General features: G+C 33.4%; 2 protein-coding genes across 2 annotated transcripts; both read left to right on the top strand.

Annotated features, from left to right (window-relative positions):
- The first annotated feature begins 686 nt into the window (after positions 1–686).
- LOC147513797 (uncharacterized) lies at positions 687–2,000 on the top strand. Its single transcript, XM_086599570.1, has 2 exons — positions 687–1,102; positions 1,203–2,000. The coding sequence occupies exons 1-2, from the start codon at positions 1,042–1,044 to the stop codon at positions 1,958–1,960; spliced, it is 819 nt and encodes a 272-aa protein (XP_086455696.1). The 5' UTR covers positions 687–1,041; the 3' UTR covers positions 1,961–2,000.
- A 7,582-nt stretch (positions 2,001–9,582) lies between these two features.
- Positions 9,583–16,748, top strand: LOC147513796 (phospholipase D gamma 1-like). Its single transcript, XM_086597076.1, has 10 exons — positions 9,583–11,530; positions 12,011–12,127; positions 12,300–12,494; positions 13,068–13,316; positions 13,413–13,481; positions 13,605–13,752; positions 14,632–14,780; positions 15,518–15,694; positions 15,786–15,983; positions 16,106–16,748. Exons 1-10 carry the CDS (start codon positions 9,890–9,892, stop codon positions 16,397–16,399), a joined length of 3,237 nt encoding a protein of 1,078 aa, XP_086453202.1. The 5' UTR covers positions 9,583–9,889; the 3' UTR covers positions 16,400–16,748.
- Positions 16,749–18,744: the final 1,996 nt, after the last annotated feature.

Genomic DNA, 18,744 nt, shown 5'->3' with positions numbered 1-18,744 from the left:
TAGTCAAGTTCAACTTTGGTCTTGAATTTGAATTTTTTTCCCAGAAATTTTGGTGGTCGTCTGATAAGCTATAGAAATAAAAACAGGTCCTACATGACATCATCTTACATAAAAGCAATAATGGTTTTTCATCTCTAGTTTAAACCATTGGATGAACTCAATCTGATGGTCAAGAAATTAAGTAAAATTTGAGTAAAAAAAATATGAGTCTCGAAAACCGGACCCATTAAACATTAGCGTCACCAGCAAATGTTTCCTATGCTGGCTGTTGAATACGATCTTCTTCTAGCTTTTCTCATTGATAAGCTTCTTTCTTTCAGTAAGATTTATGTAATAAGCTAAGCTATACGATCTTCATACCATATTCTTAAGGCTAAGTCCAATGGTGCTGCAAATCATCAAATTTAACGTAAAATGTGATCCAATGGTACGTTAAAACGTTATACCGCCAACGCTATCTTCATAAATTTCTCTATTTTTGCGAAATAATTTTAACGCGTTATAAGCGTATGCTCATCGCCATTTCTTGCAAAATGCATAAAAAAAAAAATCATTATTAGTGTTGCACGCCGTAGCCAGTGGCGGGTAGGAATGTGAATTAATTTAATTACGCCACTCACAATGGCGTACAGAAATTCAATTATTTAAATAATAAGTTACACGCCACTCACAATGGCGTACAGAAATTCAATTATTAATTCTTACACGCCACTCACAATGGCGTACATAATTGATTCTTTTTTTTTTTTGTTTTTTTAATAACTTAATTTGTTCAATTACCATTCTATCCTACCCTTTTAAATTTTTTTGATTTATTTGTATCTCTTTGTTATAAATTTCAACCCTCTCAAAAAACACACACAAAAGACACCTCATCTAATCTCAGGTTTTGGGCCTTATATATAAACAACTCCCTCAATCTCCAACGGTCATCTTCCACTAATTCAAACTCCCAACGGTAACTAGATCGAGAGAACCAAAAAAAAAAAAAAAAAAAAAAACAAGAACAGAGAAACTTTCTTGCAAATTCAAGAAGATCAGATGGATGATTTCAAGAAGAATTCTTCAATACCCACTCCCATCAAAGCTTCTTCACATTCAGGTATAAATTCTTCTCCTCATTTCTCCGTAAAGTTTTACGCTTTCTTGAATATATTGTTACAAAACATTGATTTTTATTTTCTTTTCTTTAATTTTTTCAGTTTTGAAGCATAGTCTAAAAGAAGCAAACGAGAACAGCCAAACAATGGGTTCTTCAAGATTACAAAACCCTAGTCCAAAGAAGTCTATTCCTTCAATGCATTTCATGTCACCAACAGTTTCTGCATCTTCAAAGGTGAAAAAGAAAGTTTTAGTAGAAAGAAACGAGGCTGCTTCGACGCATAGTTCAGTAGATTTGAGTTCTTATAGATACCCAAGTTCACCATTATCGTCGTCTTCGACACCATTACCTGAACCAAACCAATGTCATGATTTTGAGTCTAGTCCTTATAATCCATTGACCAATTACTTATCCCCAAGGCCACAGTTTCTTCTTTATAACCCGAATAAACGTGTTGAGATACTTCGCCGTCAAGAAAATATGTTGAAGAAAAAGGGGGGAGAGTTGGTTGATGAGGCGATGTCCTCGTCACATGATTATGAGTCTTCGCCTTCATCTTCATTTTCGTTTGGAGAAGATGTGGGGGGAATGAGTGATTTTGAGGATGAGGATGATGAAGGGCTTGTTGAAGAGCACTGGTTTGTGAAGAAGGTAATGGAAGTTCTGTTTGTTATTGGTGTGTTGATTGTTTCTACATTATATATTTCTTCTATGAATTCTACAACTGGTCCTATGTCATATATCAAAGAGAGGTACTTAAAGAGTGGAGATGGTTTTTTGCAAGTTTCTTTGAATGATAGTACGCCACTGGTAATGGAAGTCTCTTTGTTATCTTCCTATCTTACACGCCACTGGTGATGGCGTACAAGGTTTTTTGGGGTTTTTTTTTTTAATTTATTTATTTATTTATTTATTTTGTGTTATGGTTTTTTTTAAAGGGCAATATAGGAAGATAAATAACTCCACGCCACTGGTGATGGCGTAAAAAAGTTTTTTTTTTTTTTTTCTTTCCCGCCACTGGTGATGGCGTCCAAAAAACTTGGTTTTTTTAACCGATATTTAATATTTTTTTGTGTTGGGCGCATTGTCACTCGGGCGGCCGGAAAATAAAAAACCATGGATTTGATTTCGCTATCTCACTAACTCTATCTACTGTGTTATTGTGGTTTGGTGTTTTGGCGCACCAAACCATTGGAGTTAGCCTAATAGGGTTGAGTGTGTTATCGATTTCTTTGTGATGCAAAATTATTTGATGTACATAAGTATGAGATTAAATAAAAATATATTATCATTATTCATTAATAAAACTGTAAACAAATTTTCCAAAAATATCACCCCAAGTCCACCCTTAATTTTAATTACATGTTTAAGAAAAAATTTGAATTTGAATTACATGTCAGCAATGTACATTTATATTTACATATAAAAATTTGAATTTACACAAGACAACTATGTAAATATAATTTTACAGACTTCTTCAATTGCAAAAAGTACTAGATAAATTTAAATTTTCACATATAAATGTACATTGTCGTATGCAAATACAAATGTATATATGTAAAATACTATGTAAATTTAAATTTCCATCTAAAAGAAAACTGTGTAAATTTATATTATCATATGTAAATACAAAATTACATATGATGACGTCATTCCAATTTGTCCTTAAGCCAAAGTTATTAATGACGAGTTGTCTTAAAATCGAAATCATTAGTGAAGATTGATGACGCTAAATCCGCAATTAAAATTTAAGGTGGACTTAGGGTAAAACTATTATTGGACTTTATCCTTGGGTCGTAATCCTTGGACTATAAAAGACATTTGTCATTTAGTTGACGTGAGGATTTTGATTTTTGACTAACCGGTGTTTAATCATCTAATTATCCATAGCGTACTCCAAAACATAACGTAAGTGATTATTATTTGGCTCAATTCAGTAGGAACTAGATTTTGGACCCGGACATACGCCCGGGATCTATTAAATATTTTGTGGGCTGAAAATGCTTTACAAAATGTCTCACACACATTTTCGAATCAGAATATATTTTTATTGAAAATAAACCAAATACATTAATGACCAACGATTATGGTACATAAGTACTTGAAATTAATTAAGAGATCAAATTGAGATAGCCTCATCACTTTGTGGTTTAGGATATTAATTCGATTTTCAAATAGAATTATCTTAAACTCGATCTATCTTGTATAATAGTTTTATTATATTTATGGTGATTTAGCGGCAAATTTTTGAATCATAATATATTTTTATTAAAAATAAACCGAAATACGTTAATGAGCAGCGATTATGATGCATAAGTACTTGGAAACTAAGGGATCAAATTGAGATAGCCTATTCACTTTATGGTTTAGGATATTAATCCATAATTTTCAAATAGAATTATATTAAACTCGATCTAGCTTGTATAATAGTTTTCTTAGATTTATGGTGATTTAGCGGCAAATTTTTGAATCAGAATATATTTTTATTGAAAATAAACCGAAATACGTTAATGAAACAAATGATTATGGTGCATAAGTACTTGGAAACTAAGGGATCAAATTGAGATAGTCTATTCACTTTGTGGTTTATAATATTAATCTGTAATTTTCAAATAAAATTATTTTAAACTCGATCTAGCTTGTATAATAGTTTTATTATATTTATGGTGATTTAGCGGTAAATCATCACTGTTCGGCTTACGTACTAATGTGTACAAATCACTAAAACAGATTGATTATTTCCATATACTCAAATAATACACTACTCTCACTTGAAAATATTTATCATATGAACGTGTCCTACTTAATCGGGTGCCGTTATATTAAATTATTCTAAAAAATATTAGCAACTATGCATAGTTATGAGATATGAAAATTATATTAATTACTCATTTAAATTTCTTGCACAACTCTCTATAAAAAGGAAGCACCAAATCTTGATAAAACTAATCGATTTTTTTTTTTTTTTTTTTTTTTTTATTTTTTTTATTTTTTATTGTTAGGTTTAATAATTAAAGTTTTGTGAGAATGCCCAATGCGGCGAAGATAATATTGAAGATACTTGAATAGCAAGGTATTCCCAATCACAATAAAAATAATTATAATAAACACTGCTTAAAATGCAAAACTATATTTGTCGAGACATTTATTCCCCCTACATAAAATACAAATATGTTTTAGGGTTATTAATTCAATGCATTTGCACCAAGTTTATGATTTTCCATTAATTATTCTTTGAGGTTAGTTTAATATAGTATGTTGCATCCCGTTTCTAATTTCTCATTAATTATTTTTTTGGAGTTAGTACAATGCTAATGCATCAAGTTTTCGATTTCCCGCTAATTATTATTTGAGGTTAAGATACGCCGCAATTACATCCACTTTATGATTTCCCATTAGTTATTCATTAAAGTTAATTTAGTACGCATGATTGCATCCAATTTTTTGATGTTTAGTTAATTAGTCTTTGAGATTAGTTCATTGCATTTGCATCCGTTTCCAATCTCTCTAATTAATTACTTTTGAGGTTAGTTCAATATATTTGCATCCAGGTTCTAATTTCCTGTTTTTCTAGGTTAGTTTGATAGTTTACAATTTCTATACAGTTTGCATACATATAAAGAGTCTGCTTTTATAAACTAACTTTTATTTTTTGTTCATAATTACTTGTAATTATTCATATGAGAAGGCTAAAAAAGTGGATATTTATGCCTTGAGGTCAGTGTGATGCAGTTACATCCGACTTCCGATTTCTAGTTAACCATTTTTTTATGTTATTTCAATGCATTTGCATCCAATTTTTTATTTCCCGTTAGTTAATCTCTGATTTTAGTTTAATGCAGTTGCATATAATTTTAGATTTTATGTTAATTGTTCTTTTGAGGTTAGTTCAATGCATTTGCATCAAGTTTCGATTCCGGTTAATTATTTTTTTAAGGTTAGTTCAATGCAGTTACATCAAATTTATAATTTCCCGTTAATTATTTATTTAGGTTAGTTCAGTGCAGTTTCATCAATTTTTTTAATGTTTCATTAATTATTCTTTGAGATTAGTTCATTGCATTTGGATCCGGTTTAGATTTCCGTTAATAACTCTTTAAGGTTAGTTTAATACATCTGCATCTAGTTTATGATTATTTATGCTTTGAGGTTAGTTCGATATAATTATATCCAGTTTTTTATTTTCCGTTAACTATTCTTTGAGGTTATTTCAATGCATTTGTATTTAGTTTTCGATTTCCCACCAATTATTTTATGAGGTTAGTTCAATGCGGTTGCATTCGGTTTTGATTTTATGTTAATTATTTTTTGAGTAAAGTTCAATGCATTAGCATTCGGTTTCAGTTTCATTAATTATTATTTGAGGTTTGTTTGATGTATTTGCATACCGCTTTCGATTTTCCGATAAATATTTTTCAAGGATTTGCATTCAATTTCTAATTATCCGTTAGTTACTCTCATCATTAGTTTAATGCAATTTGCATAAACTTTATGATTTCCCATTAATTACTCCTTGAGCTCAGTTATGTATTTGAATCAAATTTCCAATTTCCTTATAATTATCCAATGTGGTGTGTAATACCAACTTCTATTGATCCATTTGTAGTGTCCTTGAAAACATGACATAAAAAGTAAATTATGCTTAATTTACTATGTGGGATCATCGAAGATTATCTAGTTTCCGATTTCTCGTTAATTATTCTTTAAATTATGCATGACTCACTATGTGGAATCTTCAAATATTATCTACGAATGGGTGTTGTTATATTAATTATTCTAAAAAATATTTGCAAATATGCATAACTATTATATATTAATATTATATTGATCACTCAACCAAATTTCTTATAACGTGAAAACCTCACTCTCCATTAAAAAAAAAACTCACCTTTGATAAAATTCTTCAACTTCATTTGTTTTGTTTTAATAATAGAAGTTTAATTGAATTTTTGTGAGATTGCCTAATAAAGCTGAAGTTCATATATATTGAAGCTACTTGAATAGCAAGGAGTTCCTAATCATACCTGAAAGAGATAAGATAAACATCATTTTAAATGCAAAACTATACTTATCGAGACATTCCCACAACATATAACCCAACTATGTTTTGAGGTTAGTTTAATGCATTTGCATCTAGTTTCGATTTTTCGTTATTTATATTTTTGAGGTTAGTTCAATGCAGTTTGCATCCAATTTTCAATTCGATTATTTATTTTTTGAGATCGGTTCATTGCAGTTGCATCCAGTTTCTGATTGATCGTTAATTATTCTTTTCGGTTAGTTCAATACATTTGCATCAAATTCCCAATTTTCTATTAATTGTTCTTTGAGGTCAGTTCAATGCATTTGCATCCAGTTCGATTTCCGTTAATTATTACGTGAGATTAGTTTAATGTATTTGCATCAAGTTTTCGATTTCTCGTGTTTATTATTTGATAAAGTTGCATTTGCATTTAGTTTCTGATTTCCCGTTAATTATTGTTTTGAGGTTAGTTCAATGAGTTTGCATCCAGTTTCGATTTCCGTTAATTATTTCTTGAGGTTTTGCATCCAATATATTTTTGAGATTAGTTCAATGCAACATTTACATCCGGTTTTCGATTTCCGTTAATTATTTTTTAAGATTAGTTCCACCCATTTGCATTATGTTCCCAATTTATAATTAATTTTTCTTTGAGGTTAGTTCAATACTGATTTAAATCCAATTTTCGATTTCCGTTAATTTAATCTTTGAAGGTTAGCTCAATGCATTTGCATCCAGGTTTACGATTTTCCGACAATTATTTTTGATGTTAGTTTGATGTATTTGTATCCAAGTTTTGATTTTACTTAATTATTCTTTTGATATTAGTTTAATGCGGTTGTATCCATATTTTGATTTTCTATTAATTACTTTTTAAGATTAGTTTAATGCTTGCATTTGCATCCGATTTTCGATTTCCGTTAAATATTATTTAAGGTTAGTTCGATGCATTTGCATCCAGTTTTCCGCTCCCCATTAATTGTTTTTGTCGTTAGTTTCATTCAATATTATATATATTTTAAAATATTTATCATTATTGCTTTCTTTGTCTATTTTTTTTTTCATTTTCTATTATATATTTTGTATAATTGTTTTTAACTATGTTTTGAAGCCATGTTAAGGATATATTCAAATAAGTCGGTGTTTTATCATAGATACTAAAATTGTATGATTTGTAATAGAAATTAGTTTATACAAATCACTTATTTTTTTTAGCATTTTTTTTTATTTGATCAAATATATAAGAATTGGAACACTAAAAGTGTTTGATTAAGTATTTCTACAAATCACCTATTTTTTTTAGTAAATTTTTTTTTTTTTTTATTTGATCAAATATATAAGAATTGAAAATACACTTAAACTCTCAAAATATAAGAATTAAAATACACTCAAACTCTCCAAAAGAGTTCCATGTATGCGATGGAAGACTATTAAAAATATTATCTTTCATATTAGAGTCTTGCCACATAAGATAAAAAAAAATTTTAACTCTCATATTAGAGTCTTACATGGGAGAGAAAATCCTTCTTTAAAGGTCTCTTCTTTAGTATATAGATAGTAGATAAACTAAGGTTTGAGAAGCAACAATCTAGTATGGAGAACATCTACAGACAAGTGAGACGGAGAACAAATGAAAATTTGGAAGCTTTTAAGAAGGAACAAGAGGATGCTAACAGGACTACACATGTTGATTTAAATCCAATAGAGCTTAATATAATGATGACTAGATTAGGATTTGATTGTTATACATTTTGGAAACAAATTAGTTTTGATGTTGCCTTTGACAAGACAAGAAATAGAAATGTTGCAGCAACTGTTTGTCGGAACGCAAATAGTCAGTTGGTGGGGATCATTGTACAGGAAATTCAGCGCAGGGAGTCTACTAGAAGTAGAATGCTATGGAACTGAGCTAGCTGGTATTTTGGTGGGAAGATTAAAACTAAAAAATGTATTGATTTTGGGAGATTGCAAAAAGTTTATGATAATGTTGAGAAAAAATGGAGCAGGTGCTGGCTGGCAGTTCTCAGAATTTATTTATAAAGTCTCTTGTATTGACCTCCCAGTTGGACTCTAGATCGACTTTGTAAATCCCGTGTGTATGTGTGTGTGTGTTTTTTTGATAATCTGTAAATCCCTTGTCAGTGGCTTAATTAATATGATGATATCAATGATTCAATGTGATGGGTTATTGTCGATTTTTTTTGTTTGTTACAGGGCTCAATAGTTAGAGTTCTAGAATATACATGAAGGCCTTTACCTGGTCAATTTCTAGAAGACATGTTGTCATATCCTTTTCACATGCGTGAGCCAATTCAGTACCCCTTTCTACGCACTCTTTTTCAATGCCTCTAATTGAAAATTTCAAGTACTTTTGTACTTGTGACTTTGTGAGAGCTGGAGAAATTTGATGTTAGTAACATTTTTTTTCTTTTTTCTTTCTTTCTTTCTTTCCAACGAACGTTTTTCGAGATCTGAATTCACCCAACATGACAACAAGACTGTCACATCACTTTCTATTGAAAACAGTTTAAACTCCAAAACATTTTTTTTGAATAACCAAATTCCAAAAGATTTATTACATTCGTATTGTTACATTACATCCAAGAAATGAATTATGTTAAAATGGTAGTGCATGTTCACCCCAGAACTTTCTTGGTACAATTAGAGTCGAGGGTCAGGGCACTCAGGGATGCTGATAAGCCATGCTAGAACATAGTATACTAGTATACGGTTCTACGCTAGAACATAAAGAAAGCACCCACTGCCCAAAGCCTAGTTAGTAAGTTTGGGGACGGAAATTATTCGAAATGTGAATAATCTATAATTTGATTTCAATTTTAAAAAATTATAAAAAAAATCAGTCAAACATTCACAACACGAAAAATATTAGTCTAACCTGTACTTTGTGAATAGTTTGGTAAAAAATGGTAGATTTAAACCAAATTCGTTTCACAAAAATTTGGTCAAAATCATATGGAATTATTCGCTGTTCACTTATTCTAACTAAAACAAACATCTTTAACAATGAAATAAAATTTAAAATTATTTTTAAATTTATATCCCATCATAAAAAATAAAAAAATAGGAATTTATTTAATAAAAGTTTTAAATTTTTTTATAAATATTCTAAATTTTTGGGCCGAATTATTTCTGAATCCAAACTTTACCTGTTTAATATTTTTGATTGAAGAATTATTCCCAAATTCGATTAACTGCCGAATTATTCCCGTTTAGTTAGATTTCAAAAATACTTTAAAAATTAACGTTTAAACTTACTAACAAGTGAGGGTAGCTTTTTCGCTAGCATTTTTCTTTCCAACATTAGCCCTCAAGATCAATCCAAGATTCCAAGATACGCTATCAGACCTCGTAAATTTCTCCGCACAGAAAGGCTATTTAAATCATTTGGATAATAAAAAAATAAAAAAATAATCGTTAACGTTTCTCTCGAGGGAACGGAGATTGATTGGACGCATTAAACGTTCTTTCTCTCTTTCTTCCATTCTTCTTCCAAGGCACTGAAAACGACTTCCAATATATATACGGTAAAAGATTCCTAATCTCTATTTTTTCTTCACTCGTAATTCATTTTCTTGTACGTTTAATAATAATATTGAATTTTCAACAACCCCATTGTTCAACTCATCAGCTGAAATTTCACAAGAAAATAAGCAGACACCCATTTTGATTATTTCTTCTTGTCTTATTAAAGTTATTGGTTTAGTTTCTAACTTTTGATGCTTCTATAACTTGTTTAAAAAGAAATGGAGAATTACCCTTATAGTGATCCATATAGATACCCTCCACCACCACAACCCCTAAATAATTATCCTGTACCTCAAAGTTCAGATCCATATCCACCACCACCACCACCCCAACAACATCCATATCCTTATAATACATCTTATTCTTTCCCATACCAACACCCTCAACCTCCACCGCCACCTTCTCCATATGCAACTCATTCTGGCCCATTAGATTATCAATATCATTACCCTCCCTCGCCAGCGCAATCACTTCCTTATGCCCCATATCCATACTCAAATCCTTCTCCTCCTAGTTATGCCCCACCACCTCCTGTAACTCAGAGTCCACCTCGTTTGCATCAATATAGTAGTTTTCAGTATAGTTACCCGCCGGGTGAAAATTACCCGCCCCCTCCTTCACGTGCCAATAGCTTTTCTGGGTCTGCTCACAATCATAATCTTGTTGACCCTCCTTTAGATTTTGATAGATTGAGTATTTCTGATACTCGGCCTTCTGCGCCCCCTTCGTCAGCAGTGTTGTCGGCTTCAAATTCATTTCAGGGGTCCCCTGGAACCCCAGTAACCCCAGTGTTGTCTGTTTCGACTTCATTGCAAAGGTATCAGAGTGATAGCGCAAGGTATAATCAGAAAATGGAAATGTATGGTTATCCGAATAATTCATTTTCGGGTAATGTGGATCCTTCTGCATATGTTTCTTCACCTTCGTCAGAGAATTCACAACATGGTCAGTCTTTACAGATTGTGCCAGTTCCATCGTCTAAAGGCTCTTTGAAGGTTATGCTTTTACATGGGAATTTGGATATTTGGGTCTATGAGGCGAAAAACCTACCCAACATGGATATGTTTCATAAGACCTTAACCGATATGTTTGGGAAGCGGCTTGGGAATGTTACAAACAAAATTGAAGGGCATGTATCTAAGGTAACCAGTGATCCATATGTCACTGTTTCAGTGGCCAATGCTGTCGTTGGCAGAACTTACGTTATTAGTAATAGCGAGAACCCAGTTTGGACACAGCATTTTAGTGTTCCTGTTGCGCATCGTACTGCAGAAGCGCATTTTGTTGTTAAGGACAGTGATATTGTGGGGTCCCAAGTTATTGGAGTCGTGGCAATCCCAGTAGAGCAGATAATATCAGGAAACAAAATTGAAGGATCTTTTCCAATCCTTAATATGTCAAACAGGAAGCCATGTAAGCCTGGAGCTGTATTGAAGATATCTATTCAATACATACCAATTGAGAGACTGACTGCTTACCATCATGGAGTTGGGTGTGGTCCCAATTACACTGGAGTTCTAGGTACATACTTCCCTCTAAGGCAAGGAGGGAAGCTTACATTATACCAAGATGCCCATGTTCCTGACGGTTGCCTTCCCGCTTTGAAGCTCGAAGGTGGGGTGCCTTATGAGCACGGGAAATGTTGGTATGACATATTCAATGCAATTAGTCAAGCCCGGCGCTTGATTTATATTACTGGTTGGTCAGTGTACCACAAAGTCCAATTAGTTCGAGATGCTGCTTCTGGATCAGGTGTCACTCTAGGGGATCTTCTCAAGTCCAAGTCGCAGGAAGGTGTGAGGGTGCTGCTTCTGATATGGGATGATCCTACTTCAAGAAGCATCTTGGGTTATCAAACAGTAAGATTTACGAGCTTTCTTGGATTCATGATGCTGCTGTATTTTATATTCAATCATTTTTTTTTATAACCTCTTTATAGTAGAGATTGTTGCGCCCCATCCCCCCCAAAACAGACACACACAATACATATTCCTGAATGCAATGAAGAATCAGTAGCAGGTTTAGTAAAAGTTAGCCTAGGATTGGTAGTCTAAAATTTTAAATAACTGTTGCACATGAAGAAGAATGGTGTATAGCCTGATCTCATTTTGTGTTTATGCATTTGTGCATGGATTCTTTCTTCTTTCCTTTTATTTTATTTTCTTTAGATATTTTTGTTTATCACAAGAATGTATTATCTTACACGGACCTTTCATAAAGTGTTTATCAACTTTGTACCCGAAATTCACTGCCTGCTAGGTCCCCTTGTTAAAGTATGTACTGCATAGAGAACTTAGATTGTCTTCTACTGGCCATTTCATTAATTCTCTGATATGCAGGACGGACTCATGGGAACGCATGATGAGGAGACTCGCCGCTTTTTCAAGCACTCTTCAGTGCAAGTTTTACTTACACCCCGATCTGCAGGAAAACGAAATAGTTGGGCCAAACAGCAGGTTGGATAAATTGTTTACCTATCCTGTTACATGATTTTACATGTTATGGAATTTCCTTATGTTTTCAGTTTGACACGTCTGATGCCTGTTAGTACTCTGTACAATTTTATTTTCTATGAACGATCTCTTACATGGGAATTTACATTTTACTTGTCCTCAATATGTTTGTCAGGAAACTGGAACAATCTATACACATCATCAAAAGTCCGTGATCGTGGATGCTGATGCTGGTAGAAATATGAGAAAAATCGTAGCTTTTATTGGAGGACTTGATTTATGTGATGGGCGATATGATACTCCACAACATCCTCTATTCAGGACATTACAAACACTGCATAAAGATGATTACCATAACCCTTCTTTTACGGTAAATTTTAAATCCATTCTAGTTTATCTCCCCTCCAATCCTCGATCCTCCCTTTTGCTCCTGTTCCTTTTTTTTTTTTTTTTTCCCGTAGTTAAAGGTATGTTCACTGTTTTGGAATTCAAATTTGCCAAAAATATGACGGTGTTGGTGTTTAATTTTTATCTTCACTATTTTATTATTTTATGGATAGTTAAGTCTCTAAGCCCTACGGAACATTGTGTTTGTCACTAAGTGTTCTCTGTCAGCACCTGTTTATGAAACTGATAATTCTTAAAATGCTTCTGAGATAAGAGAAGTACGCATCTAGTATATGATTATGCCATATGGCTTTAAGATTAAGGGAAGAGGAGGTAACGTTGAGGCACTGCATATGGATGTATTTATGTAAAAAAAAATTAATAGTTTATCTTGAAGCAACATTTTCGCCACTCAAGTTTTTGTGCACTTATGTTACAAGCAAATTTAATAAAAATGAGAATCGAAATCAACTTGTCCATGTCAAAGCTAAGTTTGTTTCTATCTTCGCGAAATTGTACTGAAAACTGCTCTTATTTTCTTCTTTAATTTAAATAGGGACCTACTGTTGGTTGTCCAAGAGAAGCATGGCATGATTTGCACTGCAAAATTGATGGTCCTGCAGCATACGATGTACTCACCAACTTTGGGGAGCGGTGGGATAAGGCTTCAAAGCGCCATGGGATTAAAAAGCTGAAAAAAGCAAGTGATGATGCTTTACTCAAAATAGATAGAATTCCTGACATTGCTGGTATGTTTGATGCTGCATCCGCTAATGACAATGATCCAGAGGCATGGCATGTTCAGGTATTCAGCATGCCTGTTAATTATTGGCGTTCATTCGTCTGCAGTATTGCTGTTGGTTTCTGAGAAGGTTTTTCTGTTTTTTCTTGATGCATGAAGGTTTTTCGTTCAATTGATTCGAACTCTGTGAAAGGCTTTCCAAAAGACCCAAGAGATGCCACGAACATGGTAAGGATAAAACAATTATTCGAAGTTCTCTGACCTCTATCCTTTCTGTAAAGAAAGAAAACAAAAATTCTCTTGTGGTAGTTAATGCAGTAAGTTTTTTCTTGTTTTGTTTTGCTTTTACAGAATTTGGTCTGCGGCAAGAATGTACTAATTGATATGAGCATACACACAGCCTATGTAAATGCCATTCGAGGTGCTCAGCATTTCATTTATATTGAGAACCAATACTTCCTTGGGTCATCTTATAATTGGACTCAATACAAGGACTTGGGTAAGTGTTATAAAACTTCAGTCAAATATAAGATTATAGTAATGATGCACGGATACGGGTAGGTGTACCGATACGGAGACACCGGTATGGGGTACGATACGACTTTTTTGAAATATTACGATACAGGTACGGCCTATGGGTACGGCTAATTAATATGAATATTTTAAAATATGTGTATTCTGAAAATTATGTTAGTAGTTCTTTTAGTAAAGTTAGTCAGGAACATGTGAAAAACTATTATAATACATGTCAAAGTCAATACAAGTTGAAGCCTCAAGAACAATTTACATTTCAATCAATGGAGTAGAACTATCGGATCAAGTCTATTTTAGGGATTCCAGTACCCTAGAAGTATCCTAAAAGTATCCAGTACATGTATCGGTATCGTACCCGACCGCTACAGGTGCAATGGCATTTTGAGAGTATCCGTGCATCTTAATTATACTACTGCATGTGATGTCAGAAACCTGTTGATATATGATTATTTGGAATTAATGAAGAATAGCTTGCAAACCATGTTTGTGGAAACACTGTGCTTGTATGTAGCTTGAACTTGTACAGCGAACTACTTCAGGGGTTCAATACTCTTTCTTCTTTACACGGGTTTCTCTTTTTTTCATATTTGAATTCAGTCATTTCATGATACTAAGATTAAAGCAGACAATGAGACAAATGTTCGGAGGATTTATCTTTAGACACGTTTCTAGCTTCTCTTGAGTGATACCATATGCTGCAATATATAAGAAGCTGTTTTCTTTGGCTTCTAGAAAAGCTTTATAACAACAATATAAGAAGATTAGATTTTGGTGCCATGCTAAATTTCTAACAGGATAAATGTCAACATTTTTTAAGCCGAATGATATGCCTTTATATATGCAGGTGCCAACAATCTAATACCGATGGAAATTGCTCTAAAAATTGCGAATAAAATCAGAGCGAATGAGAGATTTGCTGTCTATGTCGTAGTTCCAATGTGGCCAGAGGGTATTCCAACAGCTACTGCTACACAGAGGATATTGTTTTGGCAGGTACCCTCCAATTACTATTTTGGTCCATTTTGAGACGGGAACACATGATTGCCCCTAAACTTTCTACTGTCATTATTGCTTATTTTTTTCCCCAGTGGGTGAAAGTATTCATATATTTTGAGAAGGCATGTGGTTGTGTGGCTATTGATGGTTTATGTCAACCCTCCCAAGCTATTTTAGTTGGATATAAAGAAATTGAAAAGCATTTAGAGGATGAAATTATAATTCTCAAATAGATAGGAATTGTATTAGATCATTTTAATGTGAGAATGCACAATATATGGAGACCAGGTATGGCTTCTGTGAAAACAATTAGACCTCTAGCTTGCAGCTCTAATGGTTTGAATGGTTTACTGGAAGTCTGGAACAATGAGCTTCCAGACTATACTTACCCCCATAAGTTATATCCTTGCATTGTTGCATTGCTGTTGTATTGTTTTTTACCAGATCCTACTACAGTATATCTCAGTTTTAATATATTGTTTCGAATATGAACTTCCCACCTTCAGGTGGTAGATAATTGAAAAGTTACTGCTGAAACACCGTCTTCTGATCCAATTGACGTGTAGCAGTTTACTTTTGATCCATGTTATTATGCAAATATTTCATGATTATCCATTTAGTTGTCTTGGAGAATCTAATGTTGGCTATGTGATGCAATGTATATTGAACAAGATCATTGTGGTCTGTAATTTACTATCTTGCCCATTTAATCTGGTCATTGTTTTTTCTTTCAGAATAAGACAATGCAAATGATGTACGAGACAATTTACAAAGCCTTGGAAGAAGTTGGTCTCGAGCAGGCATTTTCTCCGCAAGACTATTTGAACTTCTTTTGTCTTGGAAATCGTGAGGCTCCAGACGGCAGCGATGGTTCGGTTGAAGGAAGTCCTACTGCACAAAACACTCCTCAAGTATCTCTCCTATCTATGCTTTTTCGGTCATATTTGTAGTCCTTTTTTGGCCAGCATAACATTAACAGTACCTTATGTGTTGGTACTGTAGGTACTTACACGGAAGAGCCGAAGATTTATGATCTATGTTCATTCAAAAGGCATGATAGTGGATGACGAATACGTGATATTAGGATCTGCTAATATCAACCAACGCTCCATGGAGGGTACAAGAGACACTGAGATTGCAATGGGTGCCTACCAGGCTGAGCATACATGGGCGAGAAAACTCTCTAGTCCTCACGGACAGGTATCCTTTGAGCTTTGAATTATTGTGAGACCAGTGATGCACACACCTTTAATTACAGATATACTAGCATCAGGATCTGATTTCCCGATGATAATATTTGATTGATTCTTTTGTTTGTGTAGATCTATGGTTATAGGATGTCTCTATGGGCAGAGCACACCGGCACCCTTGAAGACTGTTTTACACAGCCAGAGAGCATAGAATGTGTGAGAAGGATTAGGTCATTAGGAGAATCTAACTGGAGGCAGTTTGCGGCAGATGAGGCAACAGAAATGAGGGGGCACCTACTCAAGTACCCCGTGGAAGTCGATCGAAGGGGAAAGGTGAGGCCCCTTCCTGGTAGCGAAACATTTCCAGATCTGGGTGGGAACATTACAGGAACCTTCTTTGCTATTCAAGAAAACCTTACCATCTGATCAGTGATCGAAATCATACCTTTTTGGGATTCGAACTTCCACATTTTTAAGTTTCTGATGAATTCAGGGCATTGGTGGTACTGAGGAGAATGATTGCTTGGAGTGAATAAATATTTGCAGAGGTTGTGTGAGATAACTGAATGCAATTGTTGTTCATACATGTACATCGATATGTGGAGTTGCCTTTCCATTGTTGTATAATAATAACGCCACTGAAGATGTATAATGTATTTACCTATAAATATAGAGAACCACTGGCCTTTTGAGATATTGATAGGTGAGAAGTTTGTAAACCATGCAAGAAATATGTTGGAAAGGAATAAACCAAATATGATGTGAAAGGCTCAAACTTGTAGTTGATTCATTTTTTGTATATTTGATTACTTGTTTTCTTTGGGGAGATAGACAGATCAATTAATTCATCTTCAGTTAAGGATGGTCAGTGAGAAAATTTAACAAAATCAAATAAATAGAGCTCACCAAATCCTTACTCTTATTGAACTTGTTGATTTAAGCGTAGTAGTTCATAATAATCTGAAACCGCAATGCCCAACTAAACAAGGCTGACGCTTAAAATCTCAATGTCAATTACAATATTACATAGACACGGTAAACTCCTTAGATGGTCGGTAATTATAGCGATATATATATTTCAATTAGTAGAGTACACCATAATTAATATGGACATTTAAATTAGACCAGACTTTTTTCTACCACTAAATACCCTTGATCAAATATTAAAACAAATTATTCAATGCCTTTAAAATGGACTATTTCGTCATTTCAGTTTTTGCTTCCGTTTATACTCTTAAGTTTAGATAATATCTTTAAGGATTTTTGTGTTACCTTTAAGGATTTTTGTGTAAATTCAAGTCGGAAATAAAATGCACGCACCATTTCAATTGTCCGCGAGGTACGCTTACCATTAATACCACATCGTTCTAGCTTCTCTTTTTCTCTCCAATCTCCTCTCATTATTGAAAAATTAAAAGGCTATGGACAATAAAACCATATGACTATTTCTTTAAATTAGGTATGATTGTTACTTTCAATTCTCTAAATCATGAGAATTTCCTTTTATTCATCAGATTTTGATTTTTTTGAGATTTCTGTTTGGATTAATTCACTGCTAAAAAGATGATGTAGAAGATGAAGGGAAGGGTTTTGAGGGTTGGGGATTTGAATAGAGATGGGAAAGAGTTATCAGTGTCCCCGATATGTGTCTTTTTCTTTCTTCTCTTTTATATATTTTTTTAATACATTCATTATTTTTACTGCAACGAGTTTGGCTTATAATCACATAGTTTGGCAGGAAAAATATACATCCTCTTTCAATTTATTCAAGCATGTAAAATTCTTTCTGTGTAAACTGCAGAGGTCACGAGCTTGGAGAGATACTGTCGAGTATGGACTTGAGCCCCACGAGTATGCACCAGTCGTGAATGCTCTTCGGAAGGACCCCCATGCATGGCTTGATTTCATGATGAAGTAAGTTGATTATGATGTTAATCATGTTATCTACTTATCTATAACCACAAAGTTTATTGGTTTGTTAATAAAAATCTCATACCCCAAGGCTGGTGGACATTAAAATATAACAAAAACATTATAAGTGCCTCAAAGGCTCGGAACCACAGCCTGAATGCTCCACTAAGGTTTGTGCTAAGTGCACATCAAACCACAACCTGTTGAATGTTTGGCATCTGAAGATGATCTCATCTTCATAGAACTAATAATGGCAAACTATGTGAACGTGTCAAAATTTCTAGTTGTAACTTCATGTCATAATCAAAATCATAAAAGAACCAAAATCAAGTCACCTTTCAAAGATCGAAAGTACTATCAATCAAATATGCAAAACATAGAGAATGCAAGATTCTGTTTATCACATTTCTTTTGATGTAAAAGCTTCTGTATATGGTCCCTGATCAATAAAAAGTTAAATTCATGCAAACAAGTGAAACAAAAAGAATGTAAAGATTCCTTTAATTATCACGTTTGATTTAAAAGCTTGTGTATATGGTCCTTGGCCTGAATTAAAGTTAACTGGTGCAGGTTCGAGCTGGGATTGGAGAAGCCTTAGCCAAGAAGAGCACTTGAGAGTGTGAAAGAACCCAATATATGTTGAATTTGAGAGTTGAGTTTGAGACTTTGAAGGAAAAGTATACTACTTAGTTTCCTCTACCAGTTCATTCACTTCATTTACGTTTGGTTTTTTAATTATTTATATTATTTATTTATATTATCATTCACTAATATGGTGGAAGCAACAAATTTGGATGATTTCAGGCAAGCATTTGTCGGACAACAACTTCATATGAGACTTGATGGGGGCGTCGAGGTTT

This window comes from Coptis chinensis, chromosome 3 (assembly GCF_015680905.1).
Source record: "Coptis chinensis isolate HL-2020 chromosome 3, ASM1568090v1, whole genome shotgun sequence".
In the NCBI taxonomy this organism is placed as follows: domain Eukaryota; kingdom Viridiplantae; phylum Streptophyta; class Magnoliopsida; order Ranunculales; family Ranunculaceae; genus Coptis; species Coptis chinensis.
Note: the sequence above shows the minus strand (reverse complement) of the source record. Positions and strands in the feature narration are given on the sequence as shown.

Excerpts from the sequence above, each read along its gene's own strand:
- LOC147513796 (XM_086597076.1), top strand. The coding sequence starts at position 9,890 with ATGGAGAATTACCCTTATAGTGATCCATATAGATACCCTCCACCACCA. Across the intron at positions 13,317-13,412 it reads CAGAGGCATGGCATGTTCAG|GTTTTTCGTTCAATTGATTC; the intron begins GTATTCAGCATG and ends TGATGCATGAAG. Across the intron at positions 13,482-13,604 it reads CAAGAGATGCCACGAACATG|AATTTGGTCTGCGGCAAGAA; the intron begins GTAAGGATAAAA and ends TTGCTTTTACAG.
- LOC147513797 (XM_086599570.1), top strand. The coding sequence starts at position 1,042 with ATGGATGATTTCAAGAAGAATTCTTCAATACCCACTCCCATCAAAGCT. Across the intron at positions 1,103-1,202 it reads CAAAGCTTCTTCACATTCAG|TTTTGAAGCATAGTCTAAAA; the intron begins GTATAAATTCTT and ends TAATTTTTTCAG.